General features: G+C 45.7%; 1 protein-coding gene and 2 long non-coding RNA genes across 15 annotated transcripts in view; 2 read left to right on the forward strand and 1 right to left on the reverse strand.

Moving 5' to 3' along the window:
* Window positions 1-2,127: 2,127 nt before the first annotated feature.
* Window positions 2,128-4,758, forward strand: LOC129634462 (uncharacterized). Its single transcript, XR_008705697.1, has 3 exons — window positions 2,128-2,222; window positions 3,237-3,333; window positions 4,542-4,758. It is a non-coding gene; the product is annotated as an uncharacterized LOC129634462 (long non-coding RNA).
* Window positions 4,759-11,184: 6,426 nt separating this feature from the next.
* Window positions 11,185-26,543, reverse strand: LOC129634461 (uncharacterized). Of its 2 annotated transcripts, none has more exons than XR_008705696.1 (3): window positions 26,290-26,543; window positions 24,715-24,790; window positions 11,185-11,491 (listed from the first exon to the last, which is right to left on the reverse strand). It is a non-coding gene; the product is annotated as an uncharacterized LOC129634461 (long non-coding RNA). The 2 variants fall into 2 exon arrangements; XR_008705695.1 differs by lacking the exons at window positions 11,185-11,491; window positions 26,290-26,543 and adding exons at window positions 20,189-21,374; window positions 25,246-25,345.
* Window positions 25,454-27,051, forward strand: part of WDR20 (WD repeat domain 20) — a 63,778-nt gene continuing 62,180 nt past the window's right edge. For 3 of the 12 annotated variants that reach the window (XR_008705694.1, XM_055556720.1, XM_055556721.1), the window contains exon 1: window positions 25,462-25,800. Coding sequence is in view for 10 of the 12 variants with exons in the window: in XM_055556720.1 (XP_055412695.1) it covers window positions 25,552-25,800 (249 nt within the window). In the remaining 2 variants the exon portion in view is untranslated. Of the gene's footprint in view, window positions 25,801-27,051 lie in introns of all 12 variants that reach the window. The other 9 variants (XM_055556717.1, XM_055556718.1, XM_055556719.1 and 6 more) reach the window with 7 other exon arrangements.

Below are 27,051 nucleotides of genomic sequence, written 5' to 3' on the forward strand. Positions count from 1 at the left end.
TTTTCCAAAGGAGGTGACATTCACAGTCTTCAGGGTTCAGGACATGGATATATATCTTTGGGGGGTCACTGTAGAAGCCACTGGGCTTCCCCGGTGGCACTAGTGGTAAAGGACCCGCCTGCCAGTGCAGGAGGCGTACGAGACTTGTGTTCCATCCCTGGGTCAGGAAGATCCCCTGGAGGAGGAAAGGGCAACCCACTCCAGTGTTCCTTCCTGGACAATCCCGTGGACAGAGGAGCCTGCAGAGCTACAGTCCATGGAGTCGCAAAGAGTCGGACATGACTAAAGTGACTTAGCACGCATGCACGTACACATACAACACGCTACAGGATCTTAAACCACTTTCAGAATCTGATGAGAGCTAATGAGCCTTGAATTGGGTCAAGCTCTTGGAAGGACTGATGGTGGCTCAGAGGTTAAAGCATCTGCCTGCAATCCGGGAGACAGGGGTTCAATCCCTGGGTTTGGAAGATCCCCTGCAGAAGTAAATGGCAACCCACTCCAGTATTCTTGCCTGGAGAATCCCATGGACGGAGGAGCCTGGTGGGCTACAGGCCATGGGGGTCCCAAAGAGCTGGACACGACTGAACAACTTCACTTTCACTTGGAAGCAGAGCCTGAGACAGGGATTGTTGTATGAGTGATTTTTGGAGGGAGGGCTCCAAGGAGAAGCAGGCTCAGGCAGGGGAGAAGAACTAAGCTGGACGGTGGTCTCAGCGGCAGGTAAGCTCAGCCTGACCTCGGGAGAGGTCCTGGAACATGAGCCGCGCTACATGGTTGTTCCCACCTTGAGGCCAGGGGGCAGCCTTTGATGCAGTCAGTTTCCCCTCCTGGGCGCAGGTATCGCCTCTGTGGCTCGGGGCTCCCTTATGGCCAAAGAAATTCATCAGAGAATGGGGCCTGCATGCCTGCTAAGTCACTTCAGCCAGGTCTGACTCTTTGCAACCCTATGGACTGTAGCCCACCAGGCTCCTCTGTCCATGGGATTCTCCAGGCAAGAATACCGGAGTGGGTGCCATTTCCTCCTCCAGGGGATCTTCCTGACCCAGGGATTGAACCTGTGTCTACTTACATCTATCTGCACTGGCAGGCGGGTTCTCTACCACTAGTGCCACCTGGGAAGCCCAGAGAAGTGGGGCACCTGTGATCCCTTTAGCCCCAGGGCTGCGGTGTGTGTTGGCTGTTATCATAGAGAAGGGGGCTGTGATTAACAGACGACACTCATTGCAGCCCTGGGGCTAAAGGGATCTGGTCAAGGTGCCCACAATACCTACTATAGGCTATCTGGAAAAATATCACACGCAGAGCTCCATTTCAGGGGCTTCACAAATACTCAGGAGTCATGGATGCAGGTTTAGGCCCTCTCATCCCACCTTGTACCTTTTCCTCTGCTCTCAGAGGAAATAAATGATGGGTGATGTTTGGGAGGAGAACTGAACGCCTTCAAAGCAATTCTGTTGTGATCACCTACCTGCAGGCTGCACGCCTCCTGGTTGGCTCTCTGCCCTGGAGAGAGGTCAGTTATGGTCCCACCAGACTGGGACATGGTGGGTGAAATGAATTCAAAGGGAATTTGAACTCACAGTGAAGTGCCTTGGGCCACAGGTGTATAACCCATCTTTCTAATCAGCTTTTCAGTAATAAAGCTAATAGCTTAATCTCCACCCATCCAAGAAGTCCTGTGTCTCTCAAGTAATTCTGAACTCAGGCAGGGAAGCGAGAGGTTATTTACAAACCTCCTGAGACTGTAAATCATCTCCTCAAAGATGGTGCTGCTCAAAGTATGACCTGTGGACCGGCTGCCCGTTCACACACTCTTACCTGACTGCTTGCCACAGGACAGACTCAATGCCCTGCTTCCTTGATAAATGCTAGTCACTCAGTTGTGTCCAACTCTTTTCGACACCATGGACCATAGCTCATCAGGCTCCTCTATCTATGGGATTCTCCAGGCAAGAATACTGGAATGGGTAACTGTCTCTTCTCCAGGGGATCTTCCTGACCCAGGGATCGAACCCAGGTCTCCTGCACTGCAGGCAGATTCTTTACCGTCTGAACCACCAGGGAAGCCCCTTGATAGAGCTTGCTACAAAAGGAAGTCAGCTAAACTCAACCGAGTGTGCAGGAGTGAAGATGGTTTGCAAGCTCTTCTCATAGACGGACACCTTGACCAGCACCGATGTAACCACCGGCTGACGAACCCAGACTGATGGATGAGACAGGTGGGAACTATTTGGAGGGCTCTCATCTGAGCCAGGAAGACAGGACAACGAGTCGAAGTTACAGAGAAGCAACATTTGACTCAAAACAATGGAATTATTAAGGCAAAATGTTCAGAGCCTTTGCTGCCGCTGCATGGCCGGTTCGGATCCGGGAGACCCAATCAGGGCGACGCAGAGGCTCTATCCTGGGGAAGCAGGGGTGCTTGCAGAAGGAGCTGGTGGCACCTGTGGGAAAGGAGGCGGAGCAGAGCGGAGAGAAGGGAGGCGGTAGGAAGAGGAGTCTCCTGGTCTAGACGTGGGAGTGGGTTCCTGATTGGGAGTCAATGGGGTCTGGCACGTTTTCAAGAACAGCTGCCATTCATGGGGCAGAAGTTAAAGCAGAGGTGGGCCCACCACGGAGGTCCCTCGCTTGCAAGGGCTCCCTTGGATGGGCCTAGTGATGTGCTCACATTTTGGTAGGTTTTGAACATTCAAACCACATCAACATGAATGGTCCCAACCCCTTTCTGCTCCGTTTCCGCTGTGGCCCTCCGCCCCGCATCTGAGCGTCCCCTTGGTTTGGGTTCCTGGGTGGTGCGGATGCGGTTGGGTCACTTCTCTGTGCAGTCTGGGGTTCAGACCCAGTGAGTCAAGGGTTCAGGACCAGCAGTTCCCACGGGTCCTACTGTGCCTGGCAATGGAAGCACGTGTGACGTGGGGAGAAACATGACGTGTCAGAAATACACGAAACCAGGAGTTTGCTGATGAAAATTCTTCCAGTTACCAGATGTCAAAGGAGGATTCAGTTCTCATCAATACTTTGTCAGAACAGAGGTCTCCTCTGGTAGGGATATACTCTGGTAAGCAGTGAAAACAATTACAAACACATCACACTTTTTTTTTTTCCATTTTGATAAGAAATACATGAAATAGACTTGATCACAATTCCTGTGTCCTCGCCAAGTACCGGCAGCAATATGACAAATAGCCAAGTCCACCCATGTGGACTGGTAACGTGTGTTTTCTACATTCCAGTGTGCTCTACCCTGCTAAGTTGCTCCAGTCCTGTCTGACTCTTTTCGACCCCATGGACTGTAGCTCACCAAGCTCCTCTGTCCATGGGATTCTCCAGGTAAGAATACTGGAGTGGGTTGCCATTTCCTTCTCCAGGGGATCTTCCCAAACCAGGGATCGAACCTGCATCTCATGTCTCCTGCATTGGCGGGTGGATTCTTTACCACTAGCGCCACCTGGGAAGCCCACATCCCAGTCTGTTGGAGTGCAAATCTGCATATCTGATGCACCTTATCCTGATGAAGTCTGGTTGGCAAAACCGTCCCCGAGGCAGCAAAACAGCCACAGAAAAAAGTGTTCCTGAGTTAAGGCTCCCGCACATTTCCATCGATGAGTATGGACGTATACACCAATGTATGAAGTACACAAACAATTTGATTATAATAATGGGATGCAAAACATCACAGCAGCTGAAACACATTTGAGTTGTCATTTGTATGTCTTCATTTCATATTAATTTTATAGGTTCTTTCTGAATTGTTGATCACATCAAAATTCAGATATGGTAAGGAGATAACCTAGTGGACGCGAAATACCTAAAATGAAAGAAAGTGAAATACCTTTCTTTAGGTACAGAAAGTTTGGAACATTAAAAGGTACCATTTTACCACAACACTAAACACTCTTATGGTCAAAGTCATGAGGATAAAGAGAAGAATCACGACAGCCGAGAAAAACAGGTACTGAACCTTAAGGCAGTAGACACAAGGAAGATTATGAGAATCAGGACGTTCCCAGACAGAAAACAAAAAAAGCAGAAAGAAGATAATAAAGAAAACATTTGAGGGGAGGTCAGCAACAGGGCTTCCCTGGTGGCTCTGAAGGTAAACAACCTGCCCGCAACGCAGGAGACCCGGGTTCTATCCCTGCGTGCTAAGTGCTTCAGTCGTATCCAACTCTTCATGACCCCATGGACTGTAACCCACCAGGCTCCTCTGTCCGTGGGATTTTCCAGGCAAGAGTACTGGAGTGGGATGCCATGCCCTCCTCTTGGGGATCTTCCCAATCCAAGGATTGAACCATGTCTCTTTTGTCTCCTGCATGGGCCGGCGGGTTCTTTACCACTAGCGCCACCTGGGAAGCCCCAAGGTCGGGAAGACCCCCTCGAGGAAGAAATGCAACCCACTCCAGTATTTTGCTTGGAGAATCCCATGGACAGAGGAGCCTGATGGGCTACAGTCCATAGGGCCGCAGAGTCTGACATGACTGAGTGACTAACACTTTCACTTTCAGCAACAGTGTTCTTTTTTTTCCCTTTGGTTGAAGCAACTAGGCATGTGGGATCTTAGTTCCCTGGCCAGGGATTGAACCAGCACCCGCTGCAGTGGAAGCACGGAGTCTTCACCACTGGGCCACCAGGGCAGTTCCTGCCTCCTTCCCGTCGTTGATAACTTCGGGTTATTCCACTAATGACTGCCTTGTATTTACATTTGCACTGCCTTTTTTTCCCCCCCAATTTTTTTTCCTAAAGTCTCCAACAGGTTCTTCAAATAACTATCAATATAATATTTTCAAACCACTTAAATGCAGTGGCTCAACCATTAATTTCCTGGAAGCCTCCTTCCCACAGCCTCACATTGTCTTGCTCCAACCTGCCACACATCCTGGGAATTCCTTTCCCCACATTCCTGGGTTAGAATCCTTGCTTCCTAGATCCTGTATCATCCTCTCTCTTGGTTCAGCCCCTATGTTGCAGAAGCACGTTCTCTAGGGATGTGGCAAACACTCAAGGGGATGCTGGTGGGTGTGTCAGCGAGTGCAGCTGTCCCAGATGGCCATCTGGCTGTGTCAATCAAATGAAGAACACATGAAGCCTCTGACCCAGGGATCCTGCTCCCGGGCACTCACCCAAGGGGAATGGTCACGTGGGCCCCTAAGAGGATACACACAAGAGATGTTCACGGTGAAGCCCTGGTGTATTTGTGTGCAGGAAGTTTTCTGACTTCTGTAGATAATTTATACCCTATCACTTCACTGAACAGCAGCTTTTTAGTTGCTTCTCTTGGGTTTTCTAAGTATCTGATTATATTATCAACAAATAGTAAAAGTGTTACGTCCTCTTTTCTAATCTCTATACATCCAATTTCTTCCTCTTTTCTGATTGCTCTGGTCAATACTTTCGGCACCATGGTAAATGGTAGTAAAGTCAATGGCCATTCCTGTCTTATTTTAAACAATTAATTAGTTGTTTAATTTTGGGTTTTGCTGAGGCTTTGTTGCTGTGTGCAGGTTTCTCCAGTTGCGGGGCGACCAGTGGCTCTGCCTCGTTGCGGTGTGCAGGCTTCTCGCTGTGCTGGCTTCTCTCGCGGACCACGGGCTCGAGGTGCGAGGGCCTCAGTGCTTGTGCACAGGCTTTAGTTGCTCTGAGGCTGTGGAATCTTTCCGGGTCAGAGTTCGAACCCACGTCCCCTGCACTGGCAAATTCTTATCCACTGTACCACCAGGGGAGTCCCCATCCTTTCTTGTCCTAACTTTAGTAAGGTTATGGACGTTATGTTTTATTTTAATTGGACCACTGGATTTATTTTTTTTTTACTTTTTATATTAAAGTAAACGTACAGTACTCAGATCCTAAGTGTATAGCTTGATAAAGTTTTACAAATGTACAGATCCAGATTAAAACACGGAATTTCCATGGCACTTCCCTGGTGGCCCAAGGGTTAAGAATCCACCTTGCAATGCAGGGGAAGAGAGTTCGATCCCTGGTCAGGGAACTAAGATCTCACGTGCCTCGCCCTGCCCCCCCTCCAGCATACCACAACTAGAGAAGACCCCCTGCCTACCACAACTAGAGAAAGCCTGGATGCTGCAACCAAGACCCAGTGAAGCTAAAATTAAAAAAAAAAAAGAAATTCCAGCACTCTGGAAGGGTCCATGTATCTCCTGTTAATCATTATCTCCTTCCAAGATAACCGCTATTCTGATACCATTCACTAGTTTTATTTGTTTTTGAACTTCATAGCAATGGAATTCGGAGAAGGCGATGGCACCCCACTCCAGTACTCTTGCCTGGAAAATCCCATGGACAGGGCAGCCTGGAAGGCTGCAGTCCATGGGGTCGCTAAGAGTCGGATACGACTGAGTGACTTCACTTTCACTTTTCACTTTCATGCATTGGAGGAGGAAATGGCAACCCACTCCGTTCTTGCCTGGAGAATCCCAGGGACGGGGGAGCCTGGTGGGCTGCCGTCTATGGGGTCGCAGAGAGTCGGACACGACTGAAGCGACTTAGCAGCAGCAGTAGCAGCAGCAGTGGAATTATACAATGTGTACTCTGCGGCCAGCTCCTTCCACTCAATATTGTGTCTGTGAAATCATCCATGTTGTGTATGTAGCACTGGTCATTTTTTCATTGCTATGTGGAATTCCACAGGAATAGATGACTATACCACAACCCATTTAACCATTCCATGCTGATAGACGTTGGGTTATTTCCAGTTTTGGCTATTATAAATAAAGTTGCTGTAAAAACGTGTGTATGCATCTTAATTAGGTCTGTATCCAGGAGTGGCATTGCTAGGTCACAGGGCATGTGTTTCAGCTCATGTGTGTGAGTCGCTCAGTCGTGTCCAACCCTTTGCAACCCACAGACTGTAGCCCACGGGCTTCCTCTGTCCATGGAATTTTCCAGGCAAGAAGACTGGAGTGGGTTGCCATTTCCTTCTCCAGGGTTTTAGCTCATACATGTGCTCAATTTAGCACACACTGCAGAACCATCTTCCAAAGTGGTTGTAACCAATATACACTTTCAGTTGTTCCATTTCCTTCCATTTCCTCACCGACACTTGGTTTTTCAGTCAGTGCTTTTAATTTTAGCCAGTCTGTTGCGAGTGCAAGAGTATTACTGTGGCTTCACTTTGTATTTCCCTGATGAGTGATGACCTTTTCATATAGATTATTGGCCATTGGAATGTTACCTTTGTAAAGTGTCTGTTCAAGTCTTTTGTTCATTTAAAAAACTGGGTTGTCTTCTTCTTGTTGATTTTCTCTATATATTTAAAAATTTCATACATTATGTAACATTATACTAAAAAAAGTTTAGGTCAATTTATCTTTCTATTGAAATTTAGGAAGATGCTAGTTTTGCCATACACACTCCAATGCTGAATAGTATCAGACTTTTTCAGTTCAGTTCAGTCGCTCAGTCATGTTTGACTCTTTGAAACCCCAAGGACTGTAGCATGCCAGGCTTCCCTGTCCATTACCAACTCTGGGAGCTTACTCAAATTCATGTCCATTGAGTTGGTGATGCCATCCAACCAACTCATCCTCTGTCATCCCCTTCTCCCACCTTCAATCTTTCCCAGCATCAGGGTCTTTTCCAGTGAGTCAGTTCTTCGAATCAGGTGGCCAAAGTATTGGAGTTTCAGCTTCAGCTTCAGTCCTTCCAATGTATATCAGGACTGATTTCCTTTAGGATTGATTGGTTTGATCTTCTCACAGTCCAAGGGACTCTCAAGAGTCTTCTCCAACACCACAGTTCAAAAGCATCAATTCTTCACTGCTCAGCTTTCTCTGTGGTCCAACTTGCACATCCATACACTACTGGAAAACCCATAGCTTTGACTAGATGGAGCTGTCGGCAAAGTAATGTCTCTGCTTTTTAATATGTTGTCTAGTCCAGTCATAGCTTTCTTCCAAGGAGCAAGCATCTTTTAATTTCACGTCTGCAGTCACCATCTGCAGAGATCTGGGAGCCCAAGGAAATAAAGTCTGTCACTTTCCATCGTTTCCCCATCTATTTGCATGAAGTGATGGGATCGGATGCCATGATCTCAGTTTTCTGAATGTTGAATTTTAAGCCAGCTTTTTCACTTTCCTCTTTCATCTTCATCAAGAGGCTCTTTAGTTTCTCTTTGTTTTCTGCCATAAGGTGGTGTCATCTGCGTATCTGAGGTTATTGATATTTCTCCTGGCAACCTCAGTTCCAGCTTGTGCTTCATCTGGCCAGCATTTTGCATGATGTATTCTGCATATAAGTTAAATAAGCAGGGTTACGATATACCACCTTGATTTACTCCTTTCCCAATTTGGAACCAGTCTGTTGTTCTGTGTCCGGTTTTAACTGTTGCTTCTTGACCTGCATACAGATTTCTCAGAAGGCAGGTAAGGTGGTCTGGTATTCCCATCTCTTTAAGAATTTCCACAGTTTGTTGTGGTCCACACAGTCAGAGGCTTTGGTGTAGTCAATAAAGCAGAAACATGTTTTTCTGGAACTCTCTTGCTTTTTTGATGATCCAACAGATGTTGGCAATTTGATCTCTGGTTCCTCTACCTTTTCTAAATCCAGCTTGAACATCTGGAAGTTCTCCGTTCATGTACTGTTGAAGCCTCACTTGGAGAATTTTGAGTACTACTTTGCTAGCGTGTGAGATGAATGCAATTGTGCAGTAGTTTGACCATTCTTTGGCATTGACTTTCTTTGGGATTGGAATGAAAACTGACCTTTTCCAGTCCTGTGGCCACTGCTGAGTTTTCCAAATTTGTTGGCATACTGAGTGCAGCACTTTCACAGCATCATCTTTTAGGATTTTAAATAGCTCAACTGAAATTCCATCACCTCCACTAGCTTTGTTCATAGTGATGCTTCCTAAGGTCCACTTGACTTCACATTCCAGGATGTCTGGCTCTAGGTGAGTGATCAGACTTTTTAATGTTTGCCAATATGGCAAGCATCAAAAGGTATTTAATTATTACTCTATTTTTAACTTTTTAGAACTTTAGGTTGATTCATGCAAACATATATACATACAAAAGAGTGTGTATTTAAAAGAATAAGAATAAAACCAGGGACTTCCCTGGTGGTTCAGTGGTGAGGACCCCACTGTAATCCCAGTGCAGGGGGCTTGGGTTTGATCCCTGCTTGGGGAACTAGATCCCACACACTGCAACTAAGACCCAGTGCAGTCAGATGAATGAACAAAAAATAAAAATTTTTAAAGGGATAAAACCAATCAATGGCAGTATACCCATCACTCAGGTTAAGAAACAGTATTATTGGATCTTAGAAGCTCCCTATGTGCCTCTCCTTGAGGTAGCTACCACCTTGTCTTCTGTATTATCATTTTGTAGTATTTGGGGCATGGAGAGAATAAAGTGCTGAAATAAAGATATTCAACACTGCATTAAGAAATAAGTCATTCCCACGCCAGTCTGAGGTGAACAGTTCAGGTTGGTGGGACAGCTCTTGTCTACGTGGTCATTCTAGAGACTTGATTCCTTACATTTTTGTTTTCTGCCAGGACCAGGGCATTTCACCATCTCTTTGGTTGAAGCTATGTCATTGATGAGTCTAGGTGACAGCCGGCAGGAATGGGGCAAAAAATGATGGAGGAGGCACCCAAAAGTCTTAGATCCAGACCCAGAAGCAGCACATCACTTCTACTAGGCTCCATAAGCAAGACCATGGTCAATACTTAACACCCCAGAAATGCAGTCCATCTGGGCAGCCGTGTCCCCAGTGTCTTCTGTTATCACGGGAGAAGGGCCTAGGTTTTGTTTGTGGTTTTAAAATCATGGCTTCCAGGTCCCATTACTTCATGGCAAATAGATAGGGAAACAATGACAGACTTTTTGCGGGGGGGGCTCCAAAATCACTGCAGATGGTGACTGCAGCCATGAAATTAAAAGACACTTGCTCCTTAGAAGAAAAGCTATGACCAACCCAGACAGCACATTAAAAAAGAGACATTACTTTGCTGACGAAGGTCAAAACTATGATTTTTCCAGTAGTCATGTATGGATGTGAGAGTTGGACCACAAAGAAAGCTGAGTGCTGAAGAATTGATGCTTTTGAACTGTGGTGTTGGAGAAGACTCTTGAGAGTTCCTTGGACTGCAAGAAGATCAAACCAATCAATCCTAAAGGAAACCAGTCTTTAATATTCATTGCAAGGACTGATGCTGAAGCTGAACCTCCAATACTTTGGCCACCTGATGTGAAGAACTGAGTCATTGGAAAAGACCCTGATGCTGGGAAAGATTGAAGGCAGGAGGAGAGGGGGACGACAGATGATAAGGTGGTTGGATGCCATTACTGACTCGATCGACATGAGTTTGGGTAAGCTCCGGGAGCTGGGGATGGACAGGGAAGCCTGGAGTGCTGCAGTCCATGGGGTTGCAGAGTCGGACACGACTGAGCAGCTGAACTGAACTGAACCTTGGTGTGTACCTTGCAACAAGTTGTTGATTTTTAGTTGCTCAGTCGTGTCCGACTCTTTTGCAATCCTGTAGGCTGTAGCCTGCCAGGCTCCTCTGCCCATGGAATTTCCCAGGCAAGAATACTGGAGTGGGTTGCCATTTCCTTCTCCAGGGGATCTTCCCGAACCAGGGATCAACTCTGGGTCTAATGCCTTTTCTGCACTGCAGGCAGATTCTTTACCATCTGAGCCACTGGGGAAGCCCTAGTTTTCTGAGCAGGGATCAAACCTGGGCCTCCTGCATTGGAAGCATGGAGTCTTAGCCACTGGACCACCAGGGAAGCCCCTTTTCATTTATTTTCTTGCATTTTCCAAACAAATATCATGGGTAAATAACGATAACTTAACCTTTTTTTTTCCAATTAGAATGTTTCTCAGATCTAAAATTCACTTGTTTTTAGATATTCTGATTACCTACAGCATCTGTATTCATTTCTTAGGGCTAATGCGACAAAGTACCACAAAGCAGGTGACTTAAAACATATGCTGTCTCACAGATGTGGAAGTTCAGTGTCTGAAACTGAGGTACAGACAGGGTCTGCTCTCTCTGAAACTAGTAGGGAAGGATTCTTCCTGCCTCCTCCTAGTTTGGGGGGTTCGCTGGCAATCCTGGGGTTCCTCCAATTGCAGCCGCAGCACTTTGCTCACTGCCTCTGTGTGTCTGTGCCTCTCTTCTTCTCACAAGGACACCAGCATTCGGATCAGGGCCCATCCTAATGGTGGCATCATAATTTATTAATAAGTACATTTGCAAAGGTTGCATTTCCAGAAAGATCGCATTCACACGCACCGAGGGCCAGAACTGTAACATCTCTTTAGTGGGGACATGAGTCAACCCCTAACAGCATTGAAATGATTTCCTCTTTTTAAAAAGTTTACTTGGCTGTACCAGGTCTCAGGTGCAGCACGTGGGATCTAGTTCCCTGACCAGGGATGGAACCCCAGGCCCCTGCATCGGGAGCGAGGTGTCTTAGCCACTGGACCACCAGGGAAGTCCGTTTTCCTCTTCTTGAGGCACCTTGAAGAGTAGGGTTAACAGCAGAAATCAATGGAATTAGTTTTTCATTTTGAAGAAGTGTCTATGAAACCCTTAAAGTTGTACGTGAAATCGGGTACGGGTATGCATTTGGGTTGGGGAAGGGGGTTTAAGACGTCCATAGGATTTCCACAGGGGTCTTTCACCCCCTAAAAACTTAAGGCTTACTCAAGCAGACCAAAAAGGCAATAAGCATTATGTTATTAAATCAAGTTCAAAAAATTAAACTTCTATTATACTGTAGATTATGGAAGTCATCTATGTTTAACGACATTTGACTAGCATGTACTTGTACAATGTATGGTTGTTTACAGACAGCTTTTACATATTTTATCTGTAGAACCTCTTCACTTATGTAAGAGGTACGTATATAATACTCTACTTTTAGGCAGAAGAAAGTAGATTCAGAGAGGTTACTATCAAATGAAAAAGTAAATAACAAGTCATTTCTTAAACTCAGGTCTTTAAATATATACATATATGTATACGTGTGTTTTAGCTTTTTAGATATGAAATCATATTGTATACACTTATTGACAACTTCTTGTTTTTCAAGCAGTATATTCTGGACATCTTTCCACATTGCTACATATGGGTTTATATATATATTTTTTTAACAGTTGCAATGTATGGCATTTCCATAATTTATCTAATTCCTTATTCATGGCTATTTAGGTAATTTTCAAATTTCTATTATTAGGAACAACGCTTCAGTGAAAATCCTGATATACCTACACTTTGTACATTTGTGCAGGAATTGGAGATTTGTTGAGTCAAACTGCATCACTCTATCAGGTATTTTGACAGTGATCATCAAATTTCCCTCCAAATGATAGCACTTCACACTCATCAATGGAGACTAAAAGTGCCAATTTCATACTTTTGCCAATGAAAAATCTGCGGCAACATTATTATCAAGTTGTTGGGGTTTTTGTTGTTGTTGTTGTTGTTGTTTTAATTTTTGGCTGCGCTGGGTCTTCACTGCTGTGTAGGCTTTTCTCTAGCTGCGTCCAGTGGGGGCTCCTGTCTAGTCGTGGTGCGTGGGCTTCTCATTGTGGTGGCTTCTCTTTTCTCTAGACACACGGGCTTCCACAGTTGCAGCACATGGGCTCAGCAGTTGTGGTTCCTGGGCTCCAGAGCACGGGCTTGCTTAGTTGCTCTGAGGCATGTGGGACCTTCCTGGATCAGGGATCGAACCCTGATTGCATTGGTACCCAATTCTTAACCACCAGGGAAGCCACCAGGGAAGCCCTTTTATCAAGTTTTTATTGATAACTTATATTTTCCAATGTGACATTAAAAAAAAACCTCACTTTGTTTTAATTTGCATTTATTATTAGAAAAGCTGAGCATCTTAGAGTGGAGAAGTTTTTTCTAGGTATGACAAGAAACTCAGAAGTCATAAAAAGTCTAATAAATGCAATTTTGTGAATTGCTTATTTATGTCTTTTGCCTACATATTCAAAAAATGATTGTTTTTCCTTTCTTATTGATTTAAAGAAGCATTTTTATTTTTAGGGATAATATCCCCTTGCCATATATGTTACAAATATTTTTCCCAAGTTTGTTATCTTTTTAAATGGTGTTTTGTGCCATGCAAAATATAGAATAAAAATAGCCTAAGGCTTCTGAGTTTGGGGCTATATTTAGAAAAGCCTTCCCTATTTCAAGATTACCAATATAAATATTTACTGAAGTAGTTTCTTTTTGGACTCTTAGGTTAATTTTTATATTTAAGTCTTTGATCCATCTGGAGCTTATTTTGGATTGAGAAAGGAATTAGGAATCCATGTTTACTTTAATTGGCTAGTTGATTATTCCAATCCCTTTTATTAACCCTGTCTTTATTATATGTCTATTTTTACTGGGGTCTAATTCTATGCTCTATTGTACTCCATTGATTTTTAAAATAATTTATTTCTGGCTATGCTGGGCCGTTTTGCTGTGCAAAACAAGTTGCAGCGAATGGGGGCTACTCTCCAATTGCAGCTCGAGAGCTTCTTATGGAGGTGGCTTCTTGCATGGCAGAGAACTGGCTCTAGAGCACGTGGGCTTCAGCAGGTGCAGTTCCCAGGCTCTAGAGCACAGGTTCAATAGCTGTGGCACAGGGGCTTCGCTGCTCACAGCATGTGGGCTCTTCCCACATTAGGGATCGAACCCGTGTCTCCTTCATTGGCAGGCGGATTCTTTACCACTGAGCCACCAGGGAAACTCCACTGATGTTTTAATTAAAGAGGTTTCAAAATATGTACTAATATGCACATTAGTGCAACGCAAGTCGTTCCCCAACGTTACTCTTCTTTTTCAGAATTTTCCATAGCGATTCTTATTTATTCTTCTAAGTGAAATTTAGAACAATTTTGACAAGTCCCTTAAAAAAAAAAAATATTTATTTGGCTGTGTCGGGTGTTAGTTGCGGCACATGGGATCTTCGCTGCACCTCTGGGGATCTTTTCTTGACACCGACTCTCTAGTCGTGGCCCGAGGGCTCTGGAGTGTGCGCACTTAGTTAGCCCTCAGCATGCGGGATCTTAGCTCCCCAGACAGGGAACAAACCTGCATCCCCTGCACTACTGCAAGGCAGCTTCTAACCAACGGACCACCAGGGAAGGGAGTGAGTGAACGTCACTCAGTCATGTCCGACTCTTTTCGACTTCATGGACTACGAAGTCCATGGAATTCTCCAGGCCAGAATACTGGAGTCGGTAGCCTTTCCCTTCTCCAGGGGATCTTCCCAACCCAGGGATCAAACCCAGGTTTACCGCACTGCAGGCAGATTCTTTACCAGCTGAGCCACTAGGGAAGCCCAAGAATACTGGAGTGGGTAGCCTATCCCTTCTCCAGGGGATCTTCCCGACCCAGGAATCAAACCAGATGTACCACCACGGAAGTCCCTAATTCTGACAAGTTCTAAAGAAAATTCTGTTGATTTAGGTTGTATTCAGTGCATATACTGATTCAGAAAGAACTGGCATTTTTACATTGGTGAGTCTTCTTACTGAGGAACAAGGTGTTTTCACGGAATTATTTTATTCGGTTTCTTCATAGAGTTTTATAGTATTCTTCAAGTAGTTCTGAAAACTTTCTGAATATATTCAGAGACTTTGCACAGTTCAACCCCAGGGGGCGCCATTTACATTAACGTTAATGGTTGAGGTCCCTGTTCAATGCGTCATGAGTTCCTTTCTATACCTTACTTTCTTACTATGTGATATTCTCTTCTGCTATATTTAAATTAGACACTATTTTGACACGAGAAAGTTACTGATGTTTGAATATTCACTTTATAACCTGCAACGCTTGTTGTTTCTTCACTGTTTCAGTTGATCCTCAGGTTTTCAACATGTAATCATGATATCTAATGATAATTTCACCTTCGACTTTTATGTTCTGTACTGGCTAACACTTCCAATACAATATTAAGTGATGGGATTAAGTGCAGAACTCACATCAGGTCTTTTGACCTTAATTCCCAACGCTCTTTTTCAGGTACATATTCAATTCATTAAATGGTTGCTGAGCCCCAGTTACATAAAAAGCATCATTCTATACAAGAAAGATACGGTAAAAAGAAAAATAAACTGTTCAGTGCTCTAGTTCATAATCTTTTCTAATCCCAATAAAGAGATCTAAGTAAATATCCGGTTGATAATTCTTATGCTGTTAAAAACCTCTCTGACAAATTCAGTATTCTATCCTACTAAATAGAAATGTGACCCTAAAGAAAGATTATTCTCCAAAAAGAGGACACGGTTTTGCTTGTTTTTTGAGGAGAGGGAAGTGGCCCAAAGGGCATGATCGATATTTACCTGAAAGCCATACACAGAAAGGAAACAAAGGACCGAATGTCCCCTTGAGCTGCTGGAAGCAGAGGTAATGGATAGCACACGCGATGAGGCCCTGAAGCAGAGTCTAACCTTGGGGTAAGGTTTAACCTTGCGGGAAGGTCTAACCTTGGGGGAAGGTCTAACCTTGGGGGAAGAGTTAACCTTGGGGTAAGGGTTAACCTTGGGGGAAGGTCTAACCTTGGGGGAAGGTCTAACCTTGGGGGAAGGTCTAACCTTGGAGAAGGTCTAACCTTGGGGGAAGGGTTAACCTTGGGGGAAGGTCTAACCTTGGGGGAAGGTCTAACCTTGGGGAAGGGTTAACCTTGGGGGAAGGTCTAACCTTGGGGGAAGGTCTAACCTTGGGGTAAGGGTTAACCTTGGGGGAAGGTCTAACCTTGGGGTAAGGGTTAACCTTGGGGGAAGGTCTAACCTTGGGGGAAGGTCTAACCTTGGGGAAGGGTTAACCTTGGGGGAAGGTCTAACCTTGGGAGAAGGTCTAGTCTTGGGGGAAGGGTTAACCTTGGGGGAAGGTCTAACCTTGGGGGAAGGTCTAACCTTGGGAGAAGGTCTAACCTTGGGGGAAGGGTTAACCTTGGGGGAAGGTATAACCTTGGGGGAAGGGTTAACCTTGGGGGAAGGTCTAACCTTGGGGGAAGGGTTAACCTTGGGGGAAGGTCTAACCTTGGGGGAAGGTCTAACCTTCGGAGAAGGTCTAACCTTGGGGGAAGGGTTAACCTTGGGGTAAGGGTTAACCTTGGGGGAAGGTCTACCCTTGGGGTAAGGGTTAACCTTGGGGGAAGGTCTAACCTCGGGGTAAGGGTTAACCTTGGGGGAAGGTCTACCCTTGGGGGAAGGGTTAACCTTGAGGGAAGGTCTAACCTTGGGGGAAGGTCTACCCTTGGGGTAAGGAAAGCATGACTGAGCGTGTTTTTGAGCACGTGAGCTGCAGTCATGCATAGCTGACTATCTGGTGGGATGAGACTGCAGTGTAATAAATGTCATCATCAAGTTAAGTATTACCATCAGGTGCTAAAAGTTAGAGGATGTTTCTCAAAGTGGGTGAGTCATTCACTTGGCAAATCTACACGGGGTGCCTCCTGTGTGTCAGGACCCAACCTGGACACAAAATGCTGGATGAAGAAGACAGCATCCCTCTTCTCAAAGAGCCTACAGTCTACCCAGGAGTAAACACATAAGTATGTGTGGATGTATTCTTAGAAATTGGGATAGGTGCTCTAAAGCAGTGGTCCCCAGCCTTTTTGGCACCAGAGACTGGCTTCATGGAAGATAGTTTTTCCACAGACTGGGGATGGGGCGGATGGTTTGAGGATGATTCAAGTGTGTTACATTTACTTTGCACTTTATTTCTATTCTTATTATATCAGCTCCACCTCAGACCATCAGGCATTAGATCCCGGAGGCTGGGGACCCCTGCACCTGAAGGATGTAACGAAGTGCAGAAAACAACGTGTTTGTGTGTTAGTCACTCAGTCATTTCCAACTCTTTGCGACCCATGGACAGTAGCCCACCAGGCTCCTCTGTCCATGGAATTTTCCAGGCAAGAATACTGGAGTGGGTTGCTATTCCCTTCTTCAGGGGTTCGTCCCCACCCAGTGATCAAACCTACATCTCCTGCGCTGCAGGCAGATTCTTAACTATCTGAGCCACCTGGAAAGCCCTTCAGAAAAGAATCGGGTGCCATAATTTAAATTTGGAACATTTAGGAAGCCTCCCTGAGAAAGCAGCCTCTAAGTTGAAACTTGAGAGCACGCCAGGCAGGGGCAGTTTCCCAGCGAAGGTTCACAGGATGAGATGGCCTTCTATCCCCTCTGAGAAGCAGAGGAGGAAGGGACTCCAGCTTGTGCAAAGGCACTAAAGCTTAGGTGTGACAGGTATGAGGAACTACAAGTATCACAGCTCAGGGAGGGAAGGTGTGTAAGTGGAAACACCAGGAAGAGAAAGAAAAAATAAAGACAAAAATATGAGGAAGGTGGAAAAGGAGAAGGCTTCCCAGGCAGCTCAGTGGTAAAGAACTCGCCTGCCAATGCAGGAGATGAGAGTTTTATCCCTGGGTTTGGAAGATCTCCTGGAGAAGGAAATGGCAACCCACTCCAGTATTCTTGCCCGGAAATTTCCATGGACAGAGGAGCCTGGCGGCCTACGGTCCATAGAGTCACAAAGAGTTGGACATGACTTAGTGACTGAGCGTGCACGCATGGAGAAAGCTGGAAATTCATTGAGTACGTGCATCACGCTACATGAGGGAGAGGGGATCCTCCTCATTCCAAAGAGAAAAAAGAATGGCTTGTCCTCTCGGTCAACTTGGAGTCTAACTGAATGGATAACAGGAATATCCGTCCTTAACAATAATCTTTCAGAGAATACTCTCTACCCTGTCTGAGACTAGATCTTTTTAATAAAAATTACATTTTGCTTTACCCAACGGTAACTCCTAAAGTGGATTTTTATTTTATTTAGGGCTCTGCTGCGAGGCTTGTGGGATCTTAGCTTCCCAACCATGGCTTGAACCTGGGTCTTTGCAGTGAAAGCACAGTCCTGACCACTGGACCACCAGGGAATTCCCCAAAATGGATTTTTTTTTTCCAGGCCACACTGTGAGGCATATGGGATCTTAGTTCCTTGACCAAGGATCAAATCTGTGCCCCCTGCATTGGGAACTTGGAATCTTATCCACTGGACCACTTCGGAAGTCCCATGGATTTTTAAATTAACAAATGCATCTTACTTCCTACTACAGGCTCCCAACCACTACTTTACAGCAGCTGATGGCTAGAAATCACTCAGCTTTGCTGCTTCTCAACAGCCTAATAAAATGTTGATAAGGCTCTCCAAAGAGTCAAGTTCTTCTAATCATGAGTTAGCAGCATGTTAATTTTTTTCTTTACAGATAGCATATCAACTCTTTTTTTCAATCTCCTTTTCTCTTTTCTGTTTAAGGTTCTCAGAAAACATCAGAAATTGTTATTGAGGCTATTAAGCTTGAATGTCCTTGCTCTAATCTCTAAGAGATAAAACATGTTTGTTGGGCTGCTTGGACAGGCTGTCATTGAACCTGCAACCAGAGGAGCTTCATAATGAAAAACAAAGCTGGCACAAGCTCCAACCGCAAAAAATTGATGTTTGAATTTGGGTGCAGTTCCAAGAATGCCTTAAATCATTCCACTGGTTCTGGGTCTGTGAGCGACAGAGAGAATGTCACAGCCTTGTGACAAACGACTCTCTCATTCTCTTCCTGTATTTTTTCCTTCATTACTATGGTTTGAAATCCACATTTCTGTCTTATCCCAAGAGTCTAAGACATTTAAAATAGCATGCGTGGAATTGAATATATATATAAGGCCGGGGAGACAGCTATGAGTCTTTCAAGGCTGGGAGCTGAGAGACTGGGCATGAGATAGAGTGTTTTGTTTTTAAGCAGAGAAAAAGAGCACCTCTGTTGACTACTGTTCCTTGCTCAGCAAGTTCACACTGCCGGGAAGGAGGCAGCGCAGGCAGCAGTGTGCCTGGGAGCCAGGGAAATTAAGCATGCTATCCTGAGCACACAAAAGGGACTCCCTACAAGAGCAAGGGGGAGAAATTTGTTTTGAAAAGGAGAAGCACACAGAGAGAAAAATGAAGGTACAGCTTGGAGACTGGGGGAGGCTCATGCCTTAGGGCAGAGATTCCCAAACTTGCTTGGTTCTCAGTCTGAGCGTATCAGCAATTTCTTTACGTCACCCATTGCCGCTTAGAACAAAACACCCAACAACTGTTTATTAGGTTAAGTCCAAACAGCCTAACGGTACTTATTCCTAATAATTTAGTAGCTGTTTGAAAAATAAACTGGACCCTGTGTAGCTTGCTCTAGTTTTGACTCAATAGCACGTACAACTCACCCATGTAAAGGGTACACAGTTCAGTGGGGTTTAGCATATTCAGAACTAGGCAACTATGCAATCAGTGTTAGAATAGTTTGTTGCCTTAAAAAGACACTCCAAACCCACAGGCAGCCAGTCCTTCCCCCGCCCCTTCCAGCTTTAGGCAACCACTAACCTATTTTCTGTCTCTATAGAATTGCCTCTTCCTGACATTTCCTATAAATGGAATCATAAGACATATGGCCTTCTGTGTCAGCCTCTTCACTCGGCACGTTCTCAAGGTCCGTCCACGTCGGAGCACACATTGGTCCATTTCTTTTTGTGGCTGAATAAAATCTGACTGCATGGATACACCACATTTCATTTATCCATTTATCAGTTAGTAGACATCTGGATTGTTTCTAATTTTTGGCTGTTATGACTAATGCTGCTATGTATGTTCATGTACAAGTTTTTGTGTGGACATGTTTTCACTTCTCTTGGGTCTCATACACCTGAGAGAGGAATTGCTAGGTCACTGGTAACTGTTTAAACTTTTGAGGAACAAACACTAGACTATTTTCCAAAGTGGCTGCGCTGTTTCCCATTCCTACCAGCAGGATATGAGAGTTTGGATTTCTCCACATACTCATCACCTGGTATTACCTATCTTACTGATTATAGCCATCCTAGGGGGTGTGAAGTGGGATATCACTGTGGCTTTAATTTGCATTTGTCTGATGACAGTGATGCTGAGCATCTTTTCATGTGCTTACTGGCTTTTTTGTATATTTTCTTGGAGAAATGTCTATTCAAGTCCTTCGCCTATTTAAAAACTAGGTTGTTTTTTTAAGGCGTAGAGTTGTCTATACACTATACATACAATTGTCTTATCAGGTACCTGACTTGCAAATATTTTCGCCCATTCTTTGGGTTGTTTTCTAGTTTTGAGTTTTTTAAAAAAACTTTTGAATTAAACACACGTGTTTGCTAGAGAACGGACTTCTGGTTGTCAAGGGGGAGGGCAATGATGGAGTAAGAGCTTGGGATTAGCAGGTGTAAACTACTATACATAGAATGGATAAACAAGGTCTTACTGTATAGCACAGGGAACTATATTCAACATCCTGTGGAGATGAATAGAAAAAGTATGTGTATATGTATACGTATACATATATAACTGAATCACTTTGCTATACAGTGGAAATTAACACAACATTGTAAATCAACCATACTTCAATTTTTTTTTAATTTAAAAATACATGTTTGCTTCATTGGAACTGTTATTCTTCCCCCTTCAGTAATGTATGGTTTACAGATGAGTATATTTTGTTACTTTACTCCAAGATGTTTCTCTTTTAAGATCTAAATTCAAGTTTTGTTTCTGTTAACACCTAACTGCAGAGTAGTAATTTGGACAAGTCACTTCACTGCTCTCTTTTGTCACGTGTAGACAGGAGATAAGGGCACCTCCATCGCCAGGTGGTACATGAAGACCAGGGTGTGTGTGAGCACTTGGCAAAATGCCCACAGAGCAGGCACTTCCTTTAGGCCGCACTGTTGTTCAGTCACTAAGTCGTGTTCAACTCTTTGCCGTCCCATGGACTGCAACATGCCAGACTTCCCTGTCCTTCACTATCTCCCGGAGTTTGCTCAAATTTAAGTCCATTGAGTCAGTGATGCCATCTAACCATCTCATCCTCTGTCACCCCCTTTTCCTTCTGCCCTTAGCCTTTTCCAGCATCAGGGTCTTTTCCAATGAGTCAGCTCAAGGGATCAAAGTATTAGAGTTTCAGCATGTCCTTCTAGTGAGTATTCAGGGTTGATTTCCTTTAAGATTGACTGGTTTGATCTCTTTGCAGTCCAAGGGACTCTCAAGAGTCTTCTTCAGCACCTTCTCCAGGGGATCTTCCCGACCTAGGGACTGAATCTGAGTCTCCTGCATCATAGGCAGATTCTTTAACATCTGAGCCACGAGGGAAGCCCCTTAACTATATTAGAAAACCCTACAAGAGCTCTTTAAAAAGTACTTTTGCTGCAAAGCATGTGTGAAATATTAAGTATTGTATCCACTTGATAATGGTTATTTAGAGAAGAATCAGATGCTTTACACAAGATCAATTTGTACATATCATAATTGAACAGTTCCAATGGTGTGTCAGTTTAACCAGTCTGCACATCTGAAATACAAAGTTGGAGTGGTGTATTAGGGACACACATTACATGATGTTTTCCAAATTTGTTTTCCAGTCCCATAATAGTGTTATAAGGAAGTACCAAATCATGACATAATTCATTATAAAATAAGCTCATCAACAAGATAAATTTGAGAGATTGGTTACTGTATATATTGAGTCAGTAAAGAACTCCAGTGTAGTTTCTAAAGACACTTATCTGTGCCCGTTTTTCTTTATAAGGTCACTGTGCATGCGTGCTCAGTCATGTCTGACTCTTTGCAACCCCATGGACTAGTCGTAGCCTGCCAGGCTCTTCTGTCCATGGAATTTTCTAGGCAAAAATACTGGTGTGGGTTGCCATTTCCTCCTCCAGGGAATCTTCCTGACCCAGGGATTGAACCTGCATCTCTTGGGACTCCTGCGCTGGCAAGCAGGTTCTTTACCTGGGCCATCTGGGAAGCCCAAGGTCACTGTGGCAAACACTGCTTCTCTTCAAGGTTAAAAAAACCACCGCTTTTCAGCATCTTAATGAACCAATCTCTGAATTGGTAAAAACAATAAGTTTGGTCTAAAGTGAATACTCCTATGTATTAAGTTGAAAAAAAATAGTATGCTCTTTTTCATCAACAAATATTCCTCTTCTTCTCTCTCACCTCCTAGATTGTCCCCCTGTCCCCATTCACTCCCTTGGTGACAGGATCCAGGCTTTGGAGGCCATCTATCAGCTAACGACTGCTGAATCCATGCACATGCCAGTGGGCTAGACTTCTATCCAGACCCGATTATTCAACTGCCTCCTGGACATTTCTTATTAATGCCTCATAGACATCCCACACCCAGGATGCTCAAAACTGAGCTCCTGGTCCTCCTTTATTATTTTTTTTTAGAATCTTGTTTATTTTCCGTTGTACTGGGTCTTCGTTGCTGCTCGGGCTTTTCTTTAGTTGCAGTCAGCAGAGGATACTCTCTAGTTGCTATGCTCAGGCTTCTCACTGCAGTAGCTTCTCTCGTTGCAGAGCTCAGGCTCTAGGTGTGCAGGCTTTAGTAGTTTTGGTGCTCAGGCCGTAACTGCGGCTTGTGGACTCTAGAGCACAGGCTTGATAGCTGTGGCTCATGGGCTTAGTTGTCCTGCAGCATGTGGGATCTTCCTGGATCAGGGATTGAACCTGAGTCTCCTGCACCAGCAAGTGAATTCTTTACCACTGACTCACCAGGGAAACACTAATCCTCCTTCCAAAACCTGCTCTTCACCAGCCTTTTCATTTCAGTTCATGGTACTTCCATCTTCCAGCTGCCTATCATGGGGTCATTCTTGACTCATTTCTCCCACAAGTCACCTCTTATCTGCTAGGAAATCCCATTGACTTTACCTTCAGAATGTAACTAGGATTCTCTAGTCTTTCTTAACCTCAACTGCCACCACTCCTCATCCAACCCTCCGTCATCCTTGGTCTGGATTACTACTGCTAGCCTCCCTGTCCACTCGTCTCCCTGAGTCTACTCTCAAACCAGCAAGCAAATGGATTCTTTTGATTTTTATTAATTAAAAAAACTTTTTTTTGGCCATGGCACATGGGATCTTAGTTCTTCGACCAGGGATTGAACCCAGGTCCCCTCCATTGGGAGTACCGAGTCCTAACCACTGAACCATGAAGGAAGTTTCCCAGATGGATACTTAAAGCCTGCAATGGCTTCCTCACTCACTCTGCTCTGGCCACACTGTCTTGCTACTCCTTGCACATGCTATGCACACTCCTGCCTTGGGTACCCTGTGGGGGCTTTTTCCTCTGCTTGGTCAGCTCTACCTAGATCTTTCCATGGCAGGGCAAAGAGCTAAGGGTGATAGCAGAAGAGTTTGATTGGAATGGAGGAGTCATGCAAAACAGATAGTATGGATAATCAAAGTCATTGAGAGTTTTGGGGGCAAAATAATGTAATATCTAAAGCACTGTTTTAAGAAAATTAACTTAGTAGTTGTCTATTCAAGGAAAAGTTGAGAGAAAAAAAGTGAAATGAAGGAAAGGTATATCGCTAAGGAAAGCTATATTCAAGAAGCTATAATGACTCAACTTTGAAGATGTGTATAAGATTTAGAGGCTAACAAATCTGAGACACAAATCCATGTAAAAATGCCTGGTTTGAAACCGAAATCAGTCAGGCCCAGTTATATAAATTTGGTGTTATTTATTGAATTCAGTGTGTAGCAGGGTAAATGAAAAGCAGAAAACTATTAAAATTTTCAAAGGATTTGGATGGGACTAAGTGAACAACCTATTATTACTGTGATCACAATCAAATGTTAAATTTATATAGAATAAAACCTTAATAGAAGCCTAAGATTATAGGTATTATTGGTAATCGAAAGTTGTGGTTAATTTGAGGGTTAATTTCTGCTAGCTTAGGTGTTTGTTTGTTTTTTTCCCTCCAAGAAGTATTATTATGCTTTCCCCCCTTGGTAACTAAGGAACACAGTTGAATTATTTTTAGACGATTCAGGATGTCACTATCCTTCAAGGAGATTAGACACATTTTCAACGTCAAATAACATGGTTACAAGAAATTGGGATAAATACATGGGACCCAGAATACATTGTGGCATTTATAAAGACTTCTGATGCCTATTCGACTTTCAGCAAACGACATAATAACATCGAAACAATTGTAACACAAAATTTTAGGTGTTTTAGGAATCTATTCTTTAAGTAGGATTTTATTCTAGAGCTTTTCTGCCAACATGCACATCGGATACGGGATGTCAGCGTCAAACGCATTATTACATCAGTGACACCGTCTGCACTGGCATCTGCTTGCTTTCTGATACATAAAATGTTTATGATTTAAACTCCTCTTTACAACTTAGCTCCCTCTACTTCTTTTGTGACCCTCCATCTATGATTTGGACTGAGGGAACAGAACATTGTTGGTGTAACACATGTTGGCCTCGCACTCCAACTCCGCAAAGTCTATTAGAATGTTTATCACTTGAGAAACTCTCTTACTCTAGTGCAATATGCTAACAAACCCAAGGATAAAAGGTGATGGTTTAATCCGCGTGCCTACTTTACAATCGAGACCTACTACAGCATATCCCCACAACTACGCGGCGTAAACCATTCTGCAGATTCCACTTGAGCCTGATAAAAAAATCAACAGCCTCCAACTTTATGGAAAGCTCTTAATAAACTGTGGCGCAAGAGAAGGCAATCTTGCTTCGATTCAGTATCTGGTTCCCCAAGTCATTTCCCCGACCCGACCCCTCCCCTTTTCTCTAAACACCTGTTGGACATACACTTAAACATAAGCGCCGACACAACCTGCTTTCCTGAAATTAGCCAATGCTCACCGCATATAGGTATGCAGATATTTGACTAGCAAACACAGATGCTACGTATCTGTACGTCCTCTCCCCGCCAATCCGTCTAAAAAAAAAGAAAGAAAGAAAAAAAAGGATGAAGCGGCAAGCTGAGGTCCTTCAGTACCTTGTCGGAAACGGACTCTGGGAAGCGCGGAGGGGCTTCCTGACTCGCGCATTCAGGCGGTCGCGCGGGGCAGCCTAGCGGAGGCTCAGGACAGGGCGGCCCGCCCCCTGCCAGCCTCGGGGCTCCCCCGCGCCCTTCCCTGGGTCAGAACACTGGGGCTTCCGCGCTTGTTCGCGGTGCCCCACGCGCCGACTCCGACTTGCCGGCTGCCGAAGCGGCTCCCTTCTCAACCCCTAAAGGTCTTGGGACCTCTCAGGACAGGGCCCGAGGCAACTGAGGAGGCCGTCCCGAGTTTCCCTCAGCGCCGCCGATCGCGGCCCGGCCGCGGCTTCAGCTAGCCTGGCTCAGTTCAGTCAGCCCGTCCGCCCCTTCACACGCTCGTCTACCCCGCACACCTCGCACCACAACACCTGCGAGTCTCTGGGGTCGTGCCGAGGCCGCGCCCGGCAGGGGGAGGAGCCTGCGGACGCCCCGCCGCGTGGAGCGCGCCAGGTGAGCACGCCTGCGCAGTCGGGCCGTAAACAAGCCCGCCCCCTTCTCCTCGCCGGCCTCCGCGGGGCCGGCTCGCGGGTGGGAGGGGCCAGAAAGAAGGGGCGGGGGCGTGGAGGGGGGGAGGGAGGAAAGAGCGAGAGCCCCGGGACGGCGCCTGCGCGGTGGGCGTGATCCGGGCACTTAGGGCAGGATGAACGCTGCTTTCCAAGATGGCGACGGAGGGAGGAGGGAAGGAGATGAACGAGATTAAGACCCAATTCACCACCCGGGAAGGTCTGTACAAGCTGCTGCCGCACTCGGAGTACAGCCGGCCCAACCGGGTGCCCTTCAATTCGCAGGGCTCTAACCCTGTCCGCGTCTCCTTCGTAAACCTCAACGACCAGTCTGGCAACGGCGACCGCCTCTGCTTCAATGTGGGCCGGGAGCTCTACTTCTATATCTACAAGGGGGTCCGCAAGGTACCGACCGGGGCGTCAGCGGGACTTCGCCCCGGCGTGGGCAGAGGCCGGGGGCAGGGCGGTGACAGCGGGGGGCCGGGGTGGCCGCCGCTCTCACTTTGGAGTGGGCCGGCAACTCCACCGGAGTGCTCCTGAGGAAGGGGGGATTCGGGAGGTGGAGGGTGGCGGCGGCGGGGGCGGTGGAGTGGGGCCGCGGGGTGCGGGGCTCGGCCCGGGAGGCCCCCGGGAACGTGTGGGGCCAGCTGCCGCCCCTTCGGCGGGTTTGTCAGGTTCTGACACGGCCGGGGAGCCGGGCCTGCGAGTCCCCGGAAGAGGTGGGGTGGCCGTCTGGTCGCGGCTTGGGCCGCCTCGCCTCCCGGGGAGGGTTGCGAGTCCGGCTCTGGGTGAGAGACCAGGGGCGGCTGGGGGCAGATCTGTAAGGCGGAACCCGGCCGGGAGGCGGAGGACTCGGTCAGAAATGGACCGGCTCGGCACCAAGGGCCGCCTCACCTGCTGCCGCACCGCCACTCACTAGGAGCCTCTTCTGCTGTTAGCACTTGGCCGTTTCCAAAAAAAAGAAAAATCATCCGAGGGAGGCCGGCTGTCACTTGTCTCCGCGGAGGGAACCTTCCTCCTGAGAGATTGTTGAGGAAGGGGTCATCTTGTCCCTTACAGTATGGAAAGGGTTGAGGACCACACTTGGAAGTGGAGGAGATGTTTTCAGTGAACTGAGCTGGTTCTTAGGGATGCTGTATGAGCGTGCCCAGATCCATCCTCGTCCAACAAGTCAGACTGTATGTGCCCAGCAAGGGAGGGATATGCCTTAAAAGCTGCTTCACAAGAACCATTATTCTGGGCGGGCGATTTTAACAGTAATTCTGGCAAGCATGTAATCATCCTCTTAAAGTATCTCTTTGAAAGAAGCAACTTATTAGAACTTTTCTTTCATTGGCTACGTGACTGTGTTCTCATTGAGAACTGCTTACTTTTGAGATACGCCGTCTGGGAGTTGACTTGGAAAAATGAGGAAATTAATGCCCCCCACCCCCACCCCCACCCAGCACCTGGGCGTGGGAAAAGGTGTTAACAGATTAATTTATAAATGGTCAGTGTGAAAATAAATTGTATGTCTTGAAGGCTGAACGTTTCCCCGGATATACTGTATCCAGAAGCAGTGGGTTTTTGCTTGGTTACAGGATCTAGGAACATGGCAGTGGTATCTAGATGGAGCAGGTTGTCTCATTTGTTCCCGGTGAGCCTATCTGTTAGTGT

This window comes from Bubalus kerabau, chromosome 19 (genome assembly GCF_029407905.1).
Source record: "Bubalus kerabau isolate K-KA32 ecotype Philippines breed swamp buffalo chromosome 19, PCC_UOA_SB_1v2, whole genome shotgun sequence".
In the NCBI taxonomy this organism is placed as follows: Eukaryota; Metazoa; Chordata; class Mammalia; order Artiodactyla; family Bovidae; genus Bubalus; species Bubalus kerabau.